Source organism: Sylvia atricapilla, chromosome 10, assembly GCF_009819655.1.
Source record: "Sylvia atricapilla isolate bSylAtr1 chromosome 10, bSylAtr1.pri, whole genome shotgun sequence".
Classification (NCBI taxonomy): Eukaryota; Metazoa; Chordata; class Aves; order Passeriformes; family Sylviidae; genus Sylvia; species Sylvia atricapilla.
In genome coordinates this window covers 10,357,563-10,379,765 of record NC_089149.1, presented here as the reverse complement: position 1 = coordinate 10,379,765, position 22,203 = coordinate 10,357,563, and the positions used below count along the sequence as shown (strand labels likewise).

The 22,203-nt window shown below is 44.2% G+C and overlaps 1 protein-coding gene across 5 annotated transcripts in view; it reads right to left on the bottom strand.

The window, feature by feature from the left end:
• Window positions 1–22,203, bottom strand: part of LPP (LIM domain containing preferred translocation partner in lipoma) — a 318,669-nt gene that overhangs the window by 166,386 nt on the left and 130,080 nt on the right. For all 5 annotated transcript variants that reach the window (XM_066325946.1, XM_066325945.1, XM_066325948.1 and 2 more), the window contains one exon: window positions 3,911–4,023. In XM_066325946.1, coding sequence (XP_066182043.1) covers window positions 3,911–4,023 — 113 coding nt within the window. The remainder of the gene's footprint in view (window positions 1–3,910; window positions 4,024–22,203) is intronic.

Sequence of the window (22,203 nt, the reverse complement as noted above, 5' to 3'; positions counted from 1 at the left end):
GGTAACAGCTGGGGCTTGCTGGGAAAGTGGTGCCATCCCAGCTCAACACAACCCTCTCCTTCCCATGCTGTGGTAGCATCTCAGATCCCAAAAGAAAACCAGACCCATCTGCAGATGCAGCATGTACAGGTAATTAGTAGAGATCTGTAAATGGATGCTTTCCCAAGGTGGCCCTTGGCAAGTTGGCAGCTGAGGGTCACATCGGCTTTGAGCCACCCAGATTCTGCCCCAACATGAAATGCTGGGCTCTGACCCTCCCCTTCAAAGAGAACGGGTCATTTCAAAGCCAGTAGCACTCATGACTCCTGAGACAGCCTTCAAGAGGAACAGGGACTGGCTTTTCACACAGCTGTGCAGTTCTGATCCCCGCACAGCCCTGCCTGGCAAGGAGGGAAGAAATTGCCAGAGCCACGAGTGAGGGTCCCTGCCTGTGAGCAAACTGGGTACTCGAGAGGTGGCTGATGAGAGTTTCTCACTTTTGCTTTCCCTGGCCTGGGCAGATGCCTGTTTTGAAACTAGAGGGCAAAAACATAATAAAAATCTGCCTCCCTCCCTCCCAGATCTATCTATTTCCCTTTGACAAACAGTGATTTCATTTTTCTTCCAGTCCAGAATTTTTTTTTTCTTTCTCTTTTAAACTGAGCCCAGGCCAACGTGGCAAAAGGCTCTTTGCTCATGTCCTTATTTGTCAAACATGCCATTGCCACGCCCTCACCACCATTCTGGGAACAAGTCCTTGCCTTCCCTAGCTGCAGCTGAAGGGGAACTTCCCAACACAACTCACTCCCCAACCCAAACACACTCTTGCAAAAATAAATATTGCCTTTTCTTTCTTTTTTTTTTTTTTTTCCTAAGAAAAAGGGCATTCCAGTTAATAAGAAAAGAGTTTAAATTTCCTTCTCCTTCCCTCCCCACAGCCCTGCTGTGAATCTGAATTATGACGGATATAGAAGAGAACACAGAAATTACAAGAAAATGCCAGATCTATCACAAAGGTATTTCACGACCCAGCCCTCCTCTAATTTCCATCAGAGCATAAGTCAGATACTAAAGTACCTTTTTGGATCTGATCCTAAGTGGCCAGTTCCACTGTCCAAATACAGATCCAGAGATAAACAGGTCTATGAAAACTGGGTATTATTATTTTAACTGCTGCTCTTAAGCTACAGCTTTAACTGTAATAAACAGTGCAGCTTCCAGGCCTCTGGTAACACTAACACACAAACTGATAATAAACTAAACAGTTATCCTGCTGTCCTCATCAACTTAACACCTAGTATAAAAAGCTTTACCTGGAGCCCCACAGCACACATACTTCATAAGCTGTCATTAGCACTGTGCCATCCAGAGAGACATTTCTGATGCAAAATGGGTGATTTGATGAACAGATGAATTTCAAACTCTGGAGGGCTCTCAGCAGGTCCACAGGGGCCAAACCACCCCAGAGAGCAGCCTCAGGTCAGGTCAATGCTCAGGAGCTGGGTCTGCTGCTCCAGCACTTACATTTAGCAGTGGGGAAACTGAGGCATGGAAATCAAATGGTCTGGCATTGGAGAGCAAAATCAGCCTCTTGGAGCCAAACACATGTCCATGAGACCTCTGATTTCAGACAACCATGTTCTCACAGCAGAAAGAACACAGTCACCACTGGTTCTGCTCCTTTAGCACAAGAATACCTGTCCAGAGTTGAGAAAATTACTGTGTTTGATGCACAAAGACACTGGGCAGCATTCTCCAGCACCACCTGCCCCTTTCCTGCTCTCTTGGGCTTTACATCTTGCTTCAGCATGACTTTTGCTGCTCCCGAAAGATAAGGAGCTCATCTTGCAACACAAAACCCTGCTGGCTCCTGACTTTAGCCCTGACTTTTGCCTGCTCCTGATCACCTACAGAAAATGGAAGGGAAGAGGAATAGGTGACCAGAGAGCACAGATGAAATGCAGGGAGCCGTGTTTGCTGTATAAGAGTACGTTTGGGGTAGTGACAGGCAGGACTGCTCAGGTATTACTGGTAGGCTCACCTTCCTCTGAGCAGGATATCATGCAAAGGAACCCTGCTCTCACCAAGCTCTTGCTAAAACCCAACACTGAACACAGCTCCAGTCCCAGTTTCCCAAAACCAGAGAGAAAGGGTGTGACAAATAGCAATCCCATGAGTTCAGAGGGAAGAGCTGTCCTGCTGAGTGGTTCCACCAAGGGGCACATCCCTGAGACAGCCTCGAGTGACTCAGGGACACTTTTGGATCCATGGCAGGAGGGAGCTCCTTTCAATAAACACACAAGGTCCACCCTCTTCTGTGACCTGGGAAGGGGAAAGCCTGACTCTGAGGAATCCTGTGAGGCACCACAACCCCTTCCTGCTCCCCAGGCTCCTGTGCAGGCACCATGCATGCCTTTGCCAGGAGCCTGCTGCTCCACGGCTTCCCAGGGCGCTCTGGAAGCTCCCCTGCTCCCACGGGGGCCACTCTTCTCAGAGAGATAAAAGACAGAACAACACTTGCTGGGGAATTACTTCATTCTCCCAAGGCTGGGAAAAGCCATGCTCTGCACTTGGCAATGTCCCTGACGGCTGCAGCCTTTCCTGGCAAGGGAGAACACAATCCCTGTTAACCCCTTCCTTCTCAAAGGCTGCTCCAACACTGAGCCCATGGCAGGAAAGCCTGAGGCTTTGCCATAGCATCTGTACATCTTGCCACGGGCAAGAGATCCCAGTAAGCCCATGAGGGAGGGGAATGTTTTGTTTTTCCCAAGGCATAAAGCAGAAACATTGACTCTAGAGTTGGTGAGAAGGTCAGGAACTAAGTCAGGTCCTTTGAATGCTGTTTAATGCCTGCCTGCTGGCCTACTCTCATGGTCAAACCCACCAAGGGATACAGGACTGCCACAATCTTCCAGTGCCATCAAGGGCAGCCCCATGTCTGTGGGTATGTGGTTACTTCACTCTCAACAGCCTCAAACCTAGACTATGCTCTCTTTGTTCTCACTACTTCTCACAGAAGGCTATTCCAAATTTTTGGAGCCCCAATGCTTAGAAAATTTCTACACATCAGCATGGAGGCACTTCTGGCAAGCTCAACCTCTCCTGTTCCTGCACCAACACCCACACAGAGCTGAAATACGGGCTTATTCCCCAAGTGTATTTCAAATTTGCAATCAGACCCATCCTCAGCCTTCCTTTCATTCAGCTAACAAAACAAATTCTTCTGGTCTCTGCTGGGAAAATCAGCTCCTCACTCCTTAATCACCTTGACTGCCTTGTCCGGGAAGTCTGAATGCATTTCTCCAGCATGTGCCTGAGCAAACATAAACCTGGCACTGCAGACAAACCTGCAATACCTGCACAAAAGTGTGCATATCTTTCAAATGCATTCAAGGTCTGTCCATTTTCACTTTAGACATGCAATCATCACCTGATGCATCTTAGAAGTTGCATTTTCATCCAGATGGCCAACTAGAAGATCCAAGCCAGCAAAAAGAGGGTAAAAAGGATCTCAGTTACATCACTGGAGCCTGGGCCAGGGCTTATTTGCTTCACTTAATTTTGAGGCATCTAAACAAAGCACTTTTAGGATCAGATTACTGCCCTAAAGTCTCTCCACAGTCCATGGAAGGAGATAGCCATTCCAGAAGACAATTCATTCTGGGAAGGTTTCACTCCCCTCAGCCATCACAACATAAGGCAATTAGTCTTCTAATTCAAGCCGGATGGGAAAAATCCTTTAATAGCCCAGCAAGTTTTGAATAGAAATATTCCCTGCTTGGGAAACACAGCTTGTTAAAGCTTACTTAGTTATTCCTGACCCATGATTTTTAACCAGAACTTTTCCACCTCATTTTATTATCATTCATTCATTCATTCCCACAATTTCTGGATTGGCTGTGCACAAATGACAAAATTCTTGTCTTCTTACCTGTACATTGTAAGTAACATCATCCAGAGGGGGTGGGGGGGGAAAGGCACCTTGTGATGATGTGATGTTCCCAAGGTCATCCACAGGAGGGGGCGGGGGAGGAAGGAAGTCTCCTAGGAGAGAGAATGGGAGAATTTAGACTGAGCAGCATCTCCCCACGTCCTGACAGGGATGGTCAGCAGGAACTCCGCAATACTTTCAGCTCTGCCCATCAGTTTTGTGGCACAGGACATAACACATTATTTAACTATTAAATGCTCAGCTTCACCCCTCACTGCTTTAGGACATGGCTACCCAGCTCAGTAACAGTGGCACATGGCTTAGGGGTGCTCAGATTCCACAGCAAAGCAGCTCCACAGATCCAAGTCACATCTCAAACCTGCCACAGGCAACCACAAAACTTGCCCTAATGAGCACTCCATGTCTAACCTTGCAATGGATCCCATCCAATTCACTTCCCTCGTGTGCTAAACTATGCTAGCTCTTCTTGATCCCAGTAAAGACAGCATCAGGTGTTGTCCAAAAGCAGGGATTCCCTGCTGCAGAAGACACACAGAGGGCTGGAGCTGGAGCCCAGTATCTAGACCAGCCCATGTCTTGCTTCCTTGCTGCTGGCAGGCAGCCATCCTCCCTGCCTCTTTCTCTTCCTATAGGGACTTCACAGCTTCATGTAAAGAACTGCTGGGAAGTCACAGACTCTCAGTGACAACAGCCACGTGATGGGCCAGGCAGAAGCACACATGAATCCACCTCTCTTAACTCCGGATTTTTACAGGAGGGCTGATGTACAAAATTTCTACAATTCAACTTGCTCATGTTAATCTTCCAAAAGTGCTGAAAGACAAAGCAGCACATACTGGCTGTGAAGCCATCAGCTTAGCACAGAGATGGGAGGTGGGAGCAGAGAGTTCTCCTTGAGAATGTCATGGGATGTGGGACCACAACGGAGAAAGAAAACAAGGACAGAGCAGCACAGGCTGCAGGCAGCAGGACACCAGGCCCTGAAAGCACCTCCTAATGGTGGAAAAAGAGCACTTGCCATTAGCACTGGATTTGTCTCCAGGGAAGGCAGCTGCCTGCAATTTGGACCACTTTGGTATGTTCTTATTTCTTCTTATAAAGATTGATGCTGCAAGTAGGGTTTGCTGTTGGCTCTTGTGCGTGCAGCATCTGGGATGGAAGGTTTCAGATTAATAAAAGTGTGATATTTCACATATATAGAAACTATTGGTTTTGGAAGGAAATACGAGCTCCCTACCTGACCCTCCAGATGTCCATGCAGCATCACACTGCATTCAGGCCAGAGGCCCTCAGCATCACCCCTAAATGCCAAGGAGCAGGCTCCAAACCTCTCAGGAAGGTGCTGGGCCAAACCCCTTGACCTGCAGCCTCCTGGGCCACCTGTGTCCAGGTTTAAAGCCCTAGGCTCAGCTCAGACCAGTCACAGGCACCAGCTGGGCAGCACTGCCAGCACTGCACCTTCATGCTCTCTGCCATGGGAAGCAGATGGGTTTGCAGCCCTCAAAAGCTTTTCTCTTCTATTTTGAATCACTCTCTGAAAGACACAAACTTCCCCTAGGACTTTCAGAGATATTACTTACCAGGAAAGTAATTTCTTCCCATCTTCCACAAAATGAGCATGGATGGGACTCAAACAAAACCTTTTGAATCCCTAAGAAAGTATCATCCTAAATACAGATGCTCAAAGACAGCTCAAAAGCAACACACTGAAAACTAGTTTAAGACAATCATGTTGCTCCAACACGTAAAATCCCATGAAACTCACTGGTTCATGCTATTATAGAGTTCAGGATTGATTTTTAAAAAATTTACATCCAATAATATCTGCACTATCCTCCTCATTGCCCTATAATTAATCCAATCTTTTATTTCAAATAATGTGAAATACAATATGAAATAAAAAGAACAGTAGAGAGATTTTGAAATTAATATCAAAGGGGTTAGTTCTAAAAAATGCTGGGATATTTGAGTGCTTCTTAAACTTTTCTCCTTTGCTCTGAAAATGACCTTCCAACCAGCCAACATGATTTTGCAAACAATTTCAACTCCAGAGGACACAGACTTCTCAAGATTATGCTTCAAATGATATTTCTCAGTTCTCCTGGCTCTGATGCCAAAGACTGATCTCCCTGCCCAGCACATTAGTCAGACACTCTTGCTTTATTACAACCCTTCAAAACACCTAAGGAAAATCAAGGTAGAGGATGTGCTGGAGGAGATGAGACAGGGAAAGGGGCATAAACAGAAGTCTGCATCTACCAATGACTGTTAGAACAGACATAAACAAAATACCATTTTTGCCCTTTGGAAGACTCACTCCTCCTGTAGAAAAAAAACAAACAACCAAATATTGGCAAGGTTTTTCAGAAAAGGAGCAAAGGACAGAAAAAGAGCTCTCTCCTAGAGTTTGGAAGAAAACACTTGTTTGCAGTAGGAGACAGCTGGTTCTACCACATCCCAGCCCAGCTCTGCTGACTCCATCCTGTGTTAGATAAGCTGCTGGCTCCACTCTCCCCACAAGTGGGAAGGTTTTTAGACTGGGAAGCAGAGAGCAGATGCCTGATGAACTGGGGGGACCTTGCAGATGTTTGGCCTTTTCCTGGTGCTCTGCGAACAGATGGACCTTTCTCCTTCACAGCTTTAGTTATTTATTCTGCCACTGCGCCTTCCTCTTTCCCACACACAGCCACGGGACCCGACGCTGTTCCCACTGCACTCACGGGAGAGCATTCCCTCGATGCAGAAGGGAAAGCTGTCACTGCATTATTGTTATTGGCATTGCTGGAAGTCTCCCTCCGGCAGAGAGGGAAGGATGCAGAGACTAAAATCCGTGTCCTCAGCAGCATACGACTCCAGATGATGTGGGGAAGAAACAGGTCTAGGTTTGAGGGAGCAGAAGAGGAAAAGAACCTCAAAGCCAGCTTGCAGTCCCTTCAAGCAGTGTCCCTACAGTGCACCTTTGGGACCTTCTCTTACCCCAGGGCTTTGCAAGCCAGATTTCACTTATTTAGAGTCGGGCAAGCCGTAGGAGGAGGCAGGAAAGTCCATGTCCAGGCTGAGTATATCACTGCCACCCACTGCTGACCACCTTCAGTGTCACAGAGCGAGGCGGGAGCCATCTGGGCAAGGGACTGTCCCTGGTCTGCACGGATGCACCAGCAGCCACAGCAGAACAGGGCTCTGGGGATACCCAGATACCAACCATGGGCTGGTGGAGGACACATCCCACCCTGGGCACTCTCCCTTTCCTGACTGATTTAACCAGGTTGTCCCTCTGTGAATAAGGGATAAGATGGGCAAAAGGCTCCTTAATACTGACTATTGTTCAGCACCAAGACCAGCATTTTGGTTGACTTTCACCTGACATCAACCTGAACAGTTGGATATATTTCAGGTTATGAGAGTGATTGCACGGAGTTTTGTCAGCACAGAGGTATCAAGGCACCTCCAGAAAGCAACCAGAATTCAAGAGACTTGCCTTCCAGTGGAGGCAGCCTGGACCAGGCATGTTTGGAAGTAGGAAATCACACCAAGACACAGCCTGCCTTCAGCTCTTACAGTGACCAATCTCTACCTGTTACCATATGTTTAAGAAGAGAAAATAAACACTCCCTGTGGCACCAGCTACTCATTCTGCCTTCATACAGCTGTGAAGGCCATGAGTCAACCTACGAAGGGGCTGTGCAGGGAGACACGTGCCCGGCTCGGTTATTTCAGATATGCAACATGCCGTGAAACCGCAGCTCTGAGCTCTTCCCTCAGCACCCGTGCAGCTGCTGTGCTGCAGCATCACCCGCTGCAGCCACCAGGGACAGGTAATGGCCCAGTAATGGCCCACCCCGGCCGATGGAACACTTGGATATTGTTAACATGAGTAAGCAGGCAGAAATCAGGTGAGTCCATCATGGTTACGTTGGGGAGCAATAGCAGAGCCATAGGCAGACGTCGTAGCCTGCCTTCTGGCTTTGATCAAATCTGTGCCACTGTAGATGCACTCACAAAGTTTTACCCCTCTCCACCACAAAATTTCCCTTCATACGCTTTCCAAGGAGCTTTAAACCTTTCACTATTACATTTTTAAGTATACAAACATAAAATTGTTCAAAGCCCTAACAGATACCTACATCAGCACAAACCTGTCAGGGTGAATAGAAACTCACAAAATTTTTGCCACTGGCTGCCTGATGCCTTCTGGGTACAAGTACAAGCTGAGAAAAACATCCTGTCTCATGCAGCAAACACCATTCTCACTTAGAGGCTAACCTTTAAAATTTTAAGTGCACTTCATTTTTTGCTGGATCAGGCTCATGTCTCAAGTCTTTGTTTTCAGGAGATGTATCTGCCAGCCAACAAATGAATTGTAGCACAGTAATTGCCTCCCCCCTTGACAGACACAGTTGTTTAGACATCAAGATTTGCGGCTTTGAAACTTCTAGACTTGAAGAGAAGGGCTCACATGTTCAGTAAAAGAGACTCTTTGGGGGAAAAACACAGAGAAACACGAAAAAGCAAAACACCATATTTTTCACAGAAACAATAAGTTCATGAAACCTATTAAACAAAAAAACTGGCCTTACACTGGTCTTCCCAGATCTCTGGCTGACATCTGAGGATTATATGTCAGATGCTGATTTCAATTTTCTCCTTCCAAGCAAAAATAGCCCTTTCTGATTGCAATCTTGATAATTTCTGATTCTGAAGCTGGTTCAGAATCAGTTTGAATCACCTGAGAAACACAGTTTAGCCCTGACTCAGAGACCAAACTAAGGATAGTGATGGAGAGAACCCCCACCGAATGTGCTTCCATTCTGATCCAGACAGACTCCATTTGGCAAAGTACTGAGCAGACAGAGGCACTGCTTGGTCAAGTATTTACCTTCTACTGTAGAAAGACAAAGCTTTCTACATTGAAACAATTAAGATTTACACCTAAACCCTAATTCATTGAGCACTAGGCTAAAATCCTGTTGATGGAGGCTACCATGAACCTGTATTCCACAGTGAGCATTGCAGGAGCCTGCAGATTATCACAGCATTACTGTGTGGTCTGGGAAACTCCTACTGCAAAGTGACACCACAGGAGTTTTATAGAAAACTTTGTTCTAGATGTGACCTGGTGCGTCCTGGGTGTGAATATACATCTTACTAAGTTTCCCAAAGCGAACGTTTTCCTGTAGCATCTGTACTTAACACACAGCACTAGGCAAGGAAAACACACAATTAAAATCATGTTTTGGCCCCAACCATGTTGTGAGGAGTCACTGACACCACGTCAGTGCAGGGGAAACTGTTGCATGATGACACACCAGCTCCACAATCCACCTAAATATGCCACATTGGCCTGTGATTCCTAAAATAAATCAGCTCCAACAACCCAAAGCACTGTTTAAATTACCACTCTTACCAATCACTAATCCTACCATTTGAACTACTTGTGCTAATCAGCTACTGTATTAATAAGCATGAGGAAGAAAAAAAAACCCCACATTGGCTAATTTCATCCTCAGCATTTAAAAAAGGAATACTGAGTCTGTCAGGTAGTTGCACTGAAAATTTACTTCACCACCTGCTAGCTGAAATATTGCTTTTATGGATTTACATTGTATTAAAAGGTCACTGGCTGTTTAAGTCTTAAACAGTTTTAATCATCCTAAAAGTCTCTTAACAGTAAGAAAAGGAAGCTCAGAACAAACAGCAGCAGGGATTCTAATTAAAAGGGCCAATTCATCTAATTTTATTTGGGGTTAATTATTCAGGATTCACTCTCTGATGTGTAAGGAATAGCAATTAGTAATTTTAGTGATTTGAGGAACATTGGAGGTGTAATCAGTTAAAATGAGTGAGTGTTTACAACACAAGATGTTGAATTAGTTTCTCCCAGCTGGAGAACAGGAACATTAGTCCCCTACAGTTCAGGACTATGAATCGCAGTCCTGCTTAAAATATTCTCTTTAAATTAAAAACACCAAAACAAACCCACCACACGCCAACAATCATCTGGTAATTTTGTTTACTACATGGAAAGTCAATAGGAAATGTGTACCATGGCAGCTTACACATCCTCACCTCCACCTATACCCTGCCATCCAACCGTTTAAACCCCTGGGATTCACTGGAAACAATTCCCAGCAATTTTCCTATCTGCACAACTCCAGTCAGACTACCACCCTCTTGCCATACTGCCTTTCACCACAACTGGCTGAGATAATGGAACGAGCAGCCTGTGAAACTTTGAAATGTTAATTAACCTCAGTGGTTAAATATACAGAGGAAAAATGACCGTGCGATTAACTTAAAACCTCTAGGTACAATTCCTCCTGCAAATGCAAATCCAAAATAGCTCTGCTGGAATCACTCTGGACTTCTTCCAGTGTTACTAGAGCCAGAATACGGTACTAAAGCTTTCAGGAGAAGCAGATGAGACTCTGGTGGGGACAGAGGAGCCACGTGGGAGAGTGCCAGTGGGGAGATCCAGCGCTGGCTGCTTCAACATTCAGGCCTCAGCTGAGGCAGCAGTTCAAAAGCTGCTTTTTACTCCCTCTCAAGAGCTAACTGGGTTTTACCACCACTCAGGCACAGCCAGTGGGACTGATGCTGGACCCCCTGCAAGTTTGTGCGCACAAGTTTGTGACTGTTAAAAGGAGCAGCACTGGCACGCCATGTCATGCTCACTGCAAGTGATGCGGCTTTTAATGAGCAAATTAATTTAGTACAAACAGACGCTGTCTTTAGTGTCCTGTACACAGAACTGTCACTCCAGCCCTGGTCACCAATGCAGGAAATCCCCTCCACCCCCGGCACTCACTCAGAACTCACTGACCTCCCTCTCAAAACACCCCAAAGGAAGTAATTAGCACAAGGGTAGGAGATAAGGGTTCAGTTCCCCAAATTATGCAAAATCTCAGCTGCTTCACCACAGTGGATGCCCCTCATTGTGAAAACGACAGGGAGTTTTGATGAGACTGCGTTTCCATTCAGCTGGTGGCTGTGGACACCAAGTGCTCCCTTCCCAGCAAATCCCACCCAGTGCTCCTGCAGCCCTAGTGGTGGCAGGGAGGAGGAGGCAGGTACAACCCGTGCTGGACTGTCCTCCCACATGCACATCAGCTGAGCTTCCTGCACATCAGGCTAACAACACACAAAGCACAAAGCCATCGACAGAAGGCTGCATTTTGATCTTCGGCTAATTTTTCCATATAGCTGTGGGGCACTGCACTCCATCTAATGCCCACACCAATCTCTCTGCCACAGATATGACTCATGGAAAACACAACAGTCCTTTACTAAAACTTAGTGAAGGACTAAAGATGAACTGATGCAAGAAACAGTCCATGAAACTTCAAAACGTCCATAAAGATCTGCTAAAATAGAAGGAAGAGCAACCGTAAGATTAAAAAAAAAAGCTCTAAGAACTCTTTCCTGTCAGAGACTAGACTTCTTTTAGGATGTTGGGGATGTCACTTAACCCCACGGTGTCTCTGTCCACCAGCATAAAAAGCTTTCTTTTGCCTTCTCTGCAGTGTTTATTTGTAGAAATAAGCATGAAGTTCATCTTACTTGTGCAGCAATTAGCACAGTGAGATCTCACTTTCAGCTGCAGCTGCTCAGATCCAATAACGGGGACAAAAGTAGTTCTGAATTATTTTTTTTTTAAGAAATGACAGAAAACAGCCTGCTAAGAGGGAGAGATTTCCATGTAAACAAGTGAAAATCAGGGCATCTAAGTCAGATGAGAAAACCTTGTCCTGGAGAGGAAATGGCTGCATTCCCACATACCATCCTTCTCCTCTGAGAGCGAAGGGTCCATGAAATAACTCGACAAGGGAAACACCACCTCACTCAGAACAAACTGGAACAGGTTATCTATTTGTTTATTAGATTATGGTGTTGAACTCATTTGTTCATTGCTAAGAGCTTCTGACAAGAGCTGACATACACATTAATTTACTAAAGAGGGCTGTTGTGAAGGAGTTGAAAAAAATGAGCTACGCCTCTGGATTAGGACCTCATTTCCCTGGCTGCTGCTGCAAAGCACAGTGAAAGTGACTCTGTTTATTTGGTCAGCCTTCTCCCATGAGGCAGCAGACAGGGAAGATGGGGACCATGTCCTTAAGGCACAACCTATCTTATCTTCAGCCAAACCCTCTCTGTCCCCAGTGATGAAATACAAAACACTGCACAGATCACAAAAAACCCCTTCTCTCAAAGCTCTTTACTGCCAAGGGACTTCCTCAAGTTTTGGAAGCCGCAGCCAACAGTTTTGAGCAGTGCTGGATTTATCTTTGTCTATGCCTGTTTTTGTATTGTTTTCCCATTTTAGGGGCGGGATGCAATCTGAGCAGTCAGAGGAAACTCATGTGCTGCAGCCTTGGCTTGAGCCTCAGTGTCAGCAGTGGCCTGTGCTGCAGAACATCTGGAAGGACTGGATCCATTCTCTTTGCCCAGCACGCAAAGGAGAGGGACAACAAAACCCACTGCCATAAGCAGGCCGTTCCTGGAGGAGGGAGTCAACCTCCCATCAAGGTGTTCTCTTCACTGAGTCTTCTGCTCCTGGTTTGAGAGACTGGAGCAAAATCACCAAGAGGAAAAGGCAAGTGCAGTGCTCAGATGAGCTGTTCTAACAAATCCCCATGGACTGGTTTTCAAACTGGGTCACTCATCCTCTGGGTCCTCCCATCCTCTTTGCCACCCCTCCCTATGTCACACTTAGAAACACCCAGACTTGGAAGATGAAAGCAAAATGGGTCTTCATCAAACATATCTCAGTTCACTGTTTACACCAATACAAACAGCACTGGCTTTCTTCCTTCCACTGGAGTTAGTCAGTGCTACTGGGGAGCAGAGAAGCATCTAGATTTTCTTTCTGCTATAATATTAATTGCCTTCTAATTCACTGATGTAACAGTTGAATAATAAATTACATTCTAAATCCCTAAGATAATTTAAAATAAAATTAAATGTTAGATACATAAAATTCAGCTTTTTTCTTTTATTTTTTAATAAAGAAAAAGAAGAGCAATACTCCATATCCAAATTTCAGCAATGGACTTGGCAGCATTAGGTTAATGGCTGGACTCAATGATCTTGAAGATCTTTTCCAACCTAAACAAGTCTATGATTCTAGCTCCACATATAAATGTATAGAAATATATATTTATATGCAGTGGTGGTGGTTTGATTCCTTTTGCTGGTAGCTACTAGAAATGTCCCGTGTGATCTAGCTAGAACATGGAACAAAATCAGGATTAAATCAAAAGAAAATTAAAAAGGAGGGTTATATCTTTCCCTGGGTAAGAGGTGCTACCTGGAGGTGCTTTATATCCTCTCTACTGTAGTTCTTGATAACAGAGAAAGTAGAGGAGAAAACAAATTATACAGACTTTCTCTTCTTTGAGATGAATTTTACCCTAAAACACTGACTCACAAGCTTTCTGTACCAAAGACCATTTTCCAACACACCAAAGTTACTCTACACACTTATACTTGCAGTTATTGCCACATTGTGAGCAGAAATGATTTAAAATTTATACTTTTGCATAATTCAACAAAGTAACTGGTTAAGAAAAAACATGCTAAACTGACCTTTTTGACAAGTAACTACATGTATTTTTCCATATTCCACAAAATCTCCTACCAAGAACTATCCCATTCTTCTGTCTTTTCCCTATCCCAGAGCACTGTGGTGAGGTAAACAAGGGGAGAGAAAGCATTTCCCATCAGGAGCACCTTAAAATGGGCAAGGAAGAGGTGAATAACAGAGGGATAAAAAGGACTTCCCAAGGATGAGAATCATATTGCCATTCAGGACACTGATGATAACAGAATTCATGCTCTGGAGTGACCCAGCAGACTGCCTATCCTCAGAACACAAGCAGGGATAAACAGTGGCAGCATGGAACTTGTGCTGGTTTGGGGGGAACGTGGCTCCCATCCTGCACTCCCAGCAGGAATGGCCATGACACAGTAGTTACCCAAGCACACATTTTAACCTTCTGACCATTCTGAGAGAGCAGTCAATCAAACTAGCAGTTTTACTGTAACTCTGCTCAGCATGTGGTGCCTCCCTTCCAGAGAAAAAGTATTAGGGTCTGGCATTAGCCCAGAGTAACTGAGAGGGTGCCCTTGCCATGAAACACAAAACACCACACCTAAAGCAGGGTCGAATGTTTGGTGTAGAGAAACCTGGGTGAGATCGCTCCCTGACTGAATTAAAACTTTTCTGTTTAACCAACAGAAAACAAATCACTGAAATATTTGTGGATATTGTTAAAAGGAATAATGCGGAAGAAAATTAAAATCCTCTGCTAAGATTGTGGTTTTGTTTGAAAAGCCAGAGATTTTATTCTTAAAATAAAATGTTGTGGAAAAAAATGGTAACAAATTGTAGTAACATATTGCTACAGTTTCTAGGTTGGACTTTGGAAATCTTCAGTCTGAGGTTTGGTTTTCCCTCAGAACTGCTACTTGGACAATTTTAGCTAAACAAAAAATTAAATTAGGCTAGGTGGGGAACCTCTCTTGCTCTTCTTTTGTTCTAATGTCTTTTCCAGCTTTGCTACAGGAGAGTGCAAATCTATCCTTTTCAGATTAATGATTGATCTCCATTCTAAATCCCCACTCCAATATTAATAACCTCTCAGCAAACAATTAAAATGGATATACTGTTTGAGTGTGCGCTCAAGGGGGAAGAGAAGAGGATTAATCTTCTCTGATGACAGAAGCCTCTGTCACACTTGGAGGGCTGCTGATGCCTGTGGAGATGGACAGTGGTTATCCATTGCCACATACACATCTCTTTGTCCTTCGAAAGCACATGCCTGGGGTGCTGGAGGGCAAGAAGAGAGTGCTTAGTGCGCAGCAGAAGAGGTGATGGTCCATCTCACCACCTAACGAGAGCTCCTTTATCACTGAGCTGGAAAGAGTAGGCCTTTTCCTCCATCAGATAGAAGATGATGCAGGAAGAATGACATTACCAGCAAGTGCACACAGAGAAAGAGACACCAGACAGGTTCATGGCTTTGAAATTATTTTATTGCACAGAAATTCCTGGTGTGCTGAGGCTTTATGATGAATCATGAAGCCTGTGTCACTCAGCGTTGCCTATCAGCTCTGAGAGTTTTCTAGCCAACGTCTATCTTCTTCATGGATCACAGCAAAGACAGAAGTGTCTCCCCCATGACCCAAGTGGTGCCCTGGAGCTGGGGACTACAATTACTCTTTTGCCTTTTTCCAGTCCCAAGTGAAGCAGCGGGAAGGTTGTGATGCTGCTTGCCAGTGTGGTGTTTTTACAGTGTAACAAGGGGAAAGCACATTCACTGCCCTGGAAAGGGTGTAGAGAGATTTAAAGATGCAGTTTTCTTAGAGGATAGTCAGAGGGCTGGCATCTCTTCCCATGAAGACAGGCTTAATTGTTCAACCTGGAGAAGAGAAGGCTCCAGGAAGAGCTAAGAACACTTTACAGTCCCTAAAGGGGGCCTGCAGGAAGGCTGGGGAGGGACTTTTCACAAGGGCATGTAGAGGTAAGACAAGTGGGAATGGCTTCAAACTGAAAGTATGTTTGCATTTGATACATGGAAGAAGTTCTTTTCTGTGAGGGTGGTGAGGCACTGGCACAACTTGCCCAGAGAGGTTGCAGACTCCCCATCCCAGTGTTCAAGGCAAGGTTGGATGGGGCTTTGAGCAACCTGAAATAGTGGAAGGTGTCCTGCCTATGGCAGAGGAGGGGGAATTAGATGACCTTTAAGGTCTCTTCCAACCCAAACCATTTGATGATTCTGTAATATGGCCATTCTTCGTCCTAGTGAGACAAACTTGAGTCATGGTGTTCTCCTAGACAAGAGCAGAAACACCCTCCTTTTGTGTTACATGAAACCCAAGAGAAGCAGGTTCTTAAAACTCACACTGCAGTTTTGTGATGCATGACTTGCTGCACGCAGTCATCCAAGGTGACTGCTTTATGCAAAAGCAAAGCTCGTTCCTAGAGGATTTAAACAATGACAGTCAGATTTCCCTGATGAAAGACACTCAAGTGAGTAACAATTTTATTTAAAGAGGAAACATGGTACATTCAGGCACCTGGGCTGTCAAGAAAACAAGAAGCAATTGAGAATGCATCTGAAAATGTTCTGAAATTGGCCACTATTTATATTTCTACACAAAGGACAAATTTTACATTTAAAAATACAGGCATGACCTAGCTTTAAAATCTGGATACACATGGATAAACCCTAAATGTGGATGTTGATGATCTTTTAAAGATTAAAGGACTCTCTGCTTTCACAAGACTATGAGATTTATTCCACATCCTTATCAGGCGATACATATCCCATCATGTCATGATGATTAGCATCTTAACTGATTAAAATCCTTAATTCCATTGGATTTAAAAGGCTAGTTTGAGACACAGTCATACAAAAGACCAAGGCTGGAGCGGATCACGAGCACAAAATGGGACACTGTGACTGCAGTATCGATATCTGCTCCCCTTGTTCTTCAAAACGTTGCAGCTAAAATCATCTAGCCGTGTTACTGTTAGAGACACGGAAGGACAAAGCAGGCAGCAGGAGGTCAAGCAGGAAAGTTCTCTTTTGTTTTTTTTTCCTGTCTCCATCTATATCCAGTTTTACAAGCAGACACCAAGATTGGCTACACAGGTAGCCACTTCTTCAACCTCGTTGGTGAACATCACCATCAATCATCTTTCTCCTCCCAGAGGAGAAGTATGTAAACAAGAGATAAATTCTAAAAATATACATTGTTTACTTGAAGCTGCATGAGAACAAATGCAAACAGAAAAATAGGCAAACTTGAGGCAACATAGCAAAGAGAGGTAAACAAAGGTGTGTATCAGGTCAGCCAGCAAAACCTTTCAAGGCTCCAGTGTCATCATGAGAAAGCAAATAAAACCTACTTTGGCTCTCATTTACTATATATTTAACATTTGCAGGAGAAAAATCAGATGACTGCTTAAAGCTTGGGATGATGCACGCCATATTCAAGCTACTCTTGAGCTTGAAATGTTTAATGTTTTATGTGGTTTGGAAATGGTTTAAATTCCCTGATGAATTTTTCATGCCCATACACAATTTAGCCTTTATCAAAAAAATCCCCTTCAATTATGTACTCTGCAGAAATTCTTTGGAAGTATTCTAGACACCTTTTTTTCCTTTTTTTTTTTTTTTTTTTTGTTTACTGTTTTCAGTTTGCTAAGGTCTATGTAAAATACCCTCACTTGGCTATGCCTACTGAAGTTACCTGCACTTCACCTTTTGTGCTACTCACAGAAAATCAACTCTGCTTTCTTCCCCTCTCTCTCTTTCTCCATGACTTAATCTGAACTGTGGAGAATGGGAAGACAGGAGAGCACTGGAGTGAGGCTAAAAAGTTGCAAACCTTTGGATGGACCCAGCTTTTTGCCGTGCTGCACCGTGGGGAGCTGTACCTCGGCAGCAGCCGTGGAGCAAATCTGGGAGAGGGGCATCCTCTGGGCAGCAGAGCTGGCAGCAGGCACGTCATTCCCAGTGCAGGAGACGTGGCAGGAAAACAAGCCTAATTAGAGCACTGCCATGTGCCAGCTATTCTTGGAGGCAGAACAGCCCCTCAGGAGCTGTTGCAGGAGAGCAAAGCGAGGACAGCCCTCGGACCACTCCAGCCCACGTCAGAGGCATCCCCAGGAACACAAAGCCATCTTCCCCTGCCCTGTCCTGCCCTGCAGCCCAGGCTAAAGATACCTAACTGCTGCTGCTTTTGCTCTCTGAACACTTTCGCTATGCTGAGCACACATCCCCTAAGGTTCCGGGAATATTAACATAAGCCACCCACAAATATTATTTTAAAGAAGTGATTCCCAGAGTCCTCCTATTTTTGGAGAGGCATCTTAAAAAAAGCTTCCCTAATATACTGGAACAGGCCCCATATTATCTCTTCATGAAAGGAATCCAACTGCTATGCTTCTAAATTCACTGGTAAGCAGTTCAGACTTCCTTTTATATTGTAAGATTTCCTTCCCATAAGACGCAAGATATATTGCCTCAAGGGAAAAACAGCTTTATGAAGAGGAAGCTACGTGTGCCAGAATTGTTCTCTTCCATTATCTGTAACATCCTTTCTCCCTCCCATTGTTTTAATAAAGTTGGTCACCAGAAGAACCTGCAGCAAAAATGCCAATACCCTCAGCAGAGTATCTACCTGCCAAAACCCCAAAGTACATCTGCTGTTCTGCAGCCTTCTTGATGCTCAGAAAACCTGTTCTCTATGGATGCCACATATGCAGTGCTGATAGAAATGCGACTTTGCTAACAGACGTACTTTTGGCTGCTCCCACCAGAAAAACGTTTGAGGAATGGAAGGCTCACCAGTAATCTCCCACCTACATGTGTTTTTGTAGCATTTCATTGAATAGAAGAATGAAAAGTAAAAAAAAACCAACCAACCAATACAAAACAAAAAACCCAAACAAACAAGCAAACAAAAACAGAGAGAGAGGAAACACATTCAGTAGCAATCAGCATTACAGGGAAGAAAAATTTTTTAAAAAATTTTAAATGTGCTGTCTGATGTTCCTACATGTGATCCAGAGAAACATTCCCCTCCTGCACACACGTGCTTACATGCAGCAGGAGCTCAGTTACACTCTTAAGTTCAAGTGCATTCTGAAATGTTATGTCCCACGGGCCTTCACAAAGCATGTATCAAATTAGGCATTTGCTGGAATGCTTTACTAAGCAAAAGGATTGGTTTATGTACTTTCCCCAAAGATTCTGCTGAAATGAGGCTAAATGGTTGCAGTGGTAGCTCTCAGGAGATCCCCAACTCTTCCCTGAAGCATTCATTTTGCTAGGATTTCCCTCTTGTACATTCAGCTTGGGGAATCACTATGGGAAACTGGGAGCAGGGAATTCTCAGCGTTAGAAATGACAGTATTGCCCAGGGTAGCTAAAGTAACCACAAATCCCTCCCCACTGATTCAGATCCCACCAGAGCCACTGACATCTCTTCAATTTTCATTAAAAATCTCCTCTAGAGGGTATAATCTCCCCAAATTTAAGCACGGGGAAATCCAGGGTTTCCTCAAATCAGAATCCACTTTATTTGGGACAAAAGGAATCTGCTCTCAGGAGGACTGGAGTTGCTAAAAGTAAGCAAACATTCCCAGTGTTTCTACCCTCCTCTCCCTGAAGTGAAATGATCAAGAGGATTAATTTTAGAGTATGTACAGTTTTTATGTGGAAAAAACCCAAGCTGCATCTCAGCTTTTAAGCAAAGACCAGATGGAAAGTCTATCATTAGAAATGCCAAAGGGAGAATACACTCAAAGTTCGCTTCAGGATGGAAAGGTCATTTCTAGTCATCCTTGTTTTAAATGTTCTCAGAAGCACTCAAGCTTTTTGTAATAAGATGGCTTTCTTTTAGTTTATCAACTTGATTTCCTTCAAAATAAAATATAAAAAGATTTCCAAAATAAAACAAAAATCGCCAAACAATACAAGACAGAAACTTGAAAGGCAGGCGCCAGCTCTCTTTTTTCCCTCTCCAGAGCAAGAGAGTCATTAAATTTTTAATGAATTATTGTTTAGTTGACAAGAAACGCCACAAAAATGACCTGCTGATTCCACCCAGGGGTGTTTACTTAGAGCTTCACAGGGAGATTTATGAGACAACAGGCAACAGATGACGTGTCAATGGAGTCTGAGAGGCAATGCTTCGTTCATCAGGTACCAATGTCGCTGAAGAACACATCAAGATGATAAGAAATGGATCAGGTTTCTCCACTGTGCTCAAAGCAATATCCCCAAGCCCCCAGGGAAGGCTTTGTGCAGCTGCCCCATACAAATCCAGCAGCCCACCTGCACTGACAGCACCATGCTCCTGATCCTAAAACCTGAGCAGTTCAGTAAGGACCTCCTTCGGGCTTAAGATGGCTTCTTAACATTACTAGCACACACAGGGTGACTAGGAAGTGACAAAACTGTGATCAGTGACATTCACTGGAGTCAACAGGGTGACATGAAGATAATGCAGTGCTTCCAGCTTTACTCCACCTGCTAACTCATATGAGAGTTAGAAACACACAGCTCCCACTGAGACTCCAGCAGTCCCTCATCTCCACATGCCAGCCAACCGTGAAACAAACCCCGTGCCCATGAAGATCAGGCCACAGCTGAAGTACAGGATGTGAATAAGCCCTCTGGGACATAGCTTCCAAACTTTAACAGGAAAATATTTAATCAAAGACAGAAAACTCCATTCTCTTGTTTTTCAACAAATATTTAAAAAGTACATCGATATGGCAATATAAAACTGACATTTTCACAGTAAACACATTTGTGCCCTGGTGCAGATTATTCCCAATAAAAACTGGAACTACTGGTGCTAAAGCTAGAAGTGTTTTCTTTCCTTGCAGGCTGTGCCTTTTCTTAGCTCTAGTGGGCCACCCCTGACAAGAAGTATCTGGCTTCAGGTCTCCAAATGCTCTGAGAGGAGTCATCACTGACCTAACCAAGCAGCAACTGGGCTGTGCAAGCGTCAGAGGGAAATGTGCCCTGCAGTACCACTGAATGAGGGACAATCAGACAAAACCAAGATTCCATTCCCAAACAGCATGCTAAGAGGCATTGGGAGCAGCAAACAAATGCTTTGCTGTTTCTTGGCCACTTGCAAATGGTGATTATTCCATAAGAAATAATTAACAAACAAGGACAGAATCCTCCAAGCTCTCTTTAGAAATCTTTTCAAAACACGCCCTTGTTTTAATCATTTACCGTTTGCAATAGAGAAGGAAAACAAGGAGGTTAGAAATCTGACACGATCAAACCTTCCCTAGTTCCCACAAATAGACATTCACTGCCTTCCAATAGTCTTGACTAATCATTTTAATAAGTAGTGAAAAGATTTCGCAATTAAATGCTTAGAGAAGTAAGATGCATTTTCCTGTTCCTTCTCATGCCTCATGAGTCTTCCAGCTCCTCTCATAAAGAGCTTTCATTACTCAGGGCACGATGGAGCCAGAAGTGCAACAAGAGAAAGCTCTGATTTCAGTTTCATCTCAGTCACTGTCCAAATGCCCAGAAACTTCTTCACAGCTCTTGGACCACAGGGAGAAAAAAAAAGCCAAAACAAATCCAAAAAAAGGGGAGTTTCAGTCCTAAGATCAGAACCACATTTACTAGACAGGTTTTTCAGAAAAAAAACCCTCTGGACTTACTGTAAACTAAGCATATTTGGTCAAGTAACAGTAGATCAAACAGACAGGGAGCCTCACAATGCCCTTCCTGCAGCCTCACATTTGTGGTGACAACTGCACTTTGCTCTGATGAAAAGTGACCTTTAGGCCGACATTTAGGTCCAGATTCTCCTACTTGTGTCACCTCCGCCTCCAGTTTCACAGGTCGAATTCACAGCACTTCAAATAGTTGGCAACATTCATCAAACTTGACCCCGTGTCTTGCCCAACAGAGTCTTAAAATGGAATATTCCCGCTCCCCAGTCCCATGCCATGCTGGATAGTCAACTTACACGAGGTACTGGATGTGCCGTATCTCTTCGGAAAATCAACATACCAAGTGAAAGCTCATCTCCCAAAATAGTCACCCTGCTACTTTATTTCTTTTTTATTTGTTTCCCTACTGCAGTTACAAAACACATTCTCACTGAGGCAAAAGGGATCATTAGCCAGAGCACTTTTGGATGCAAAGAGGCAGTGCTAAATGTGCACCAGAAACAGGAATAACATAATGCTCTTCCCACATGAGAAAGCGTAAAAAGGCAAATGGACCCTCCATTAGCTTGTCTCCATGATATCTCAGGAAAACACCATAAATTCAGAATGGAATCATGGTGATTGGGAGATCTCTTGTTTAAAAAGTCCAACTCTGTTTGCAGGAAATATCTCAGCTGTGGTCACGCATCACATCCCTTGTGTTGGATTAGCTGCTAAATTTGAAGTATTTTCTGTCTATCCAATACGTATGATTTACTGGCATGGAGTAACGTTTTAAATATCACAAGTTTTCAGATTCACCCATACCAATGATTCCTGCAGCTAAATCTGAAACCCTTCACCCCAATAAGGGATGTAAACAATTGAACAAAACCTAGAGATCTGGCAGGCAGAGATCCACCAGCCCAATCCCCTGCTGCTGCCACAAGGTCATCTCTCCCTCTTGAGAGATGTGTCCCATTTTTACACACACAGGCTGAGCACCTGACGCACCAAGAGAAATCGGGCAAGTATTCTCCTGTTACAAAACCAACAGATTTTTTGACTGTAGAAA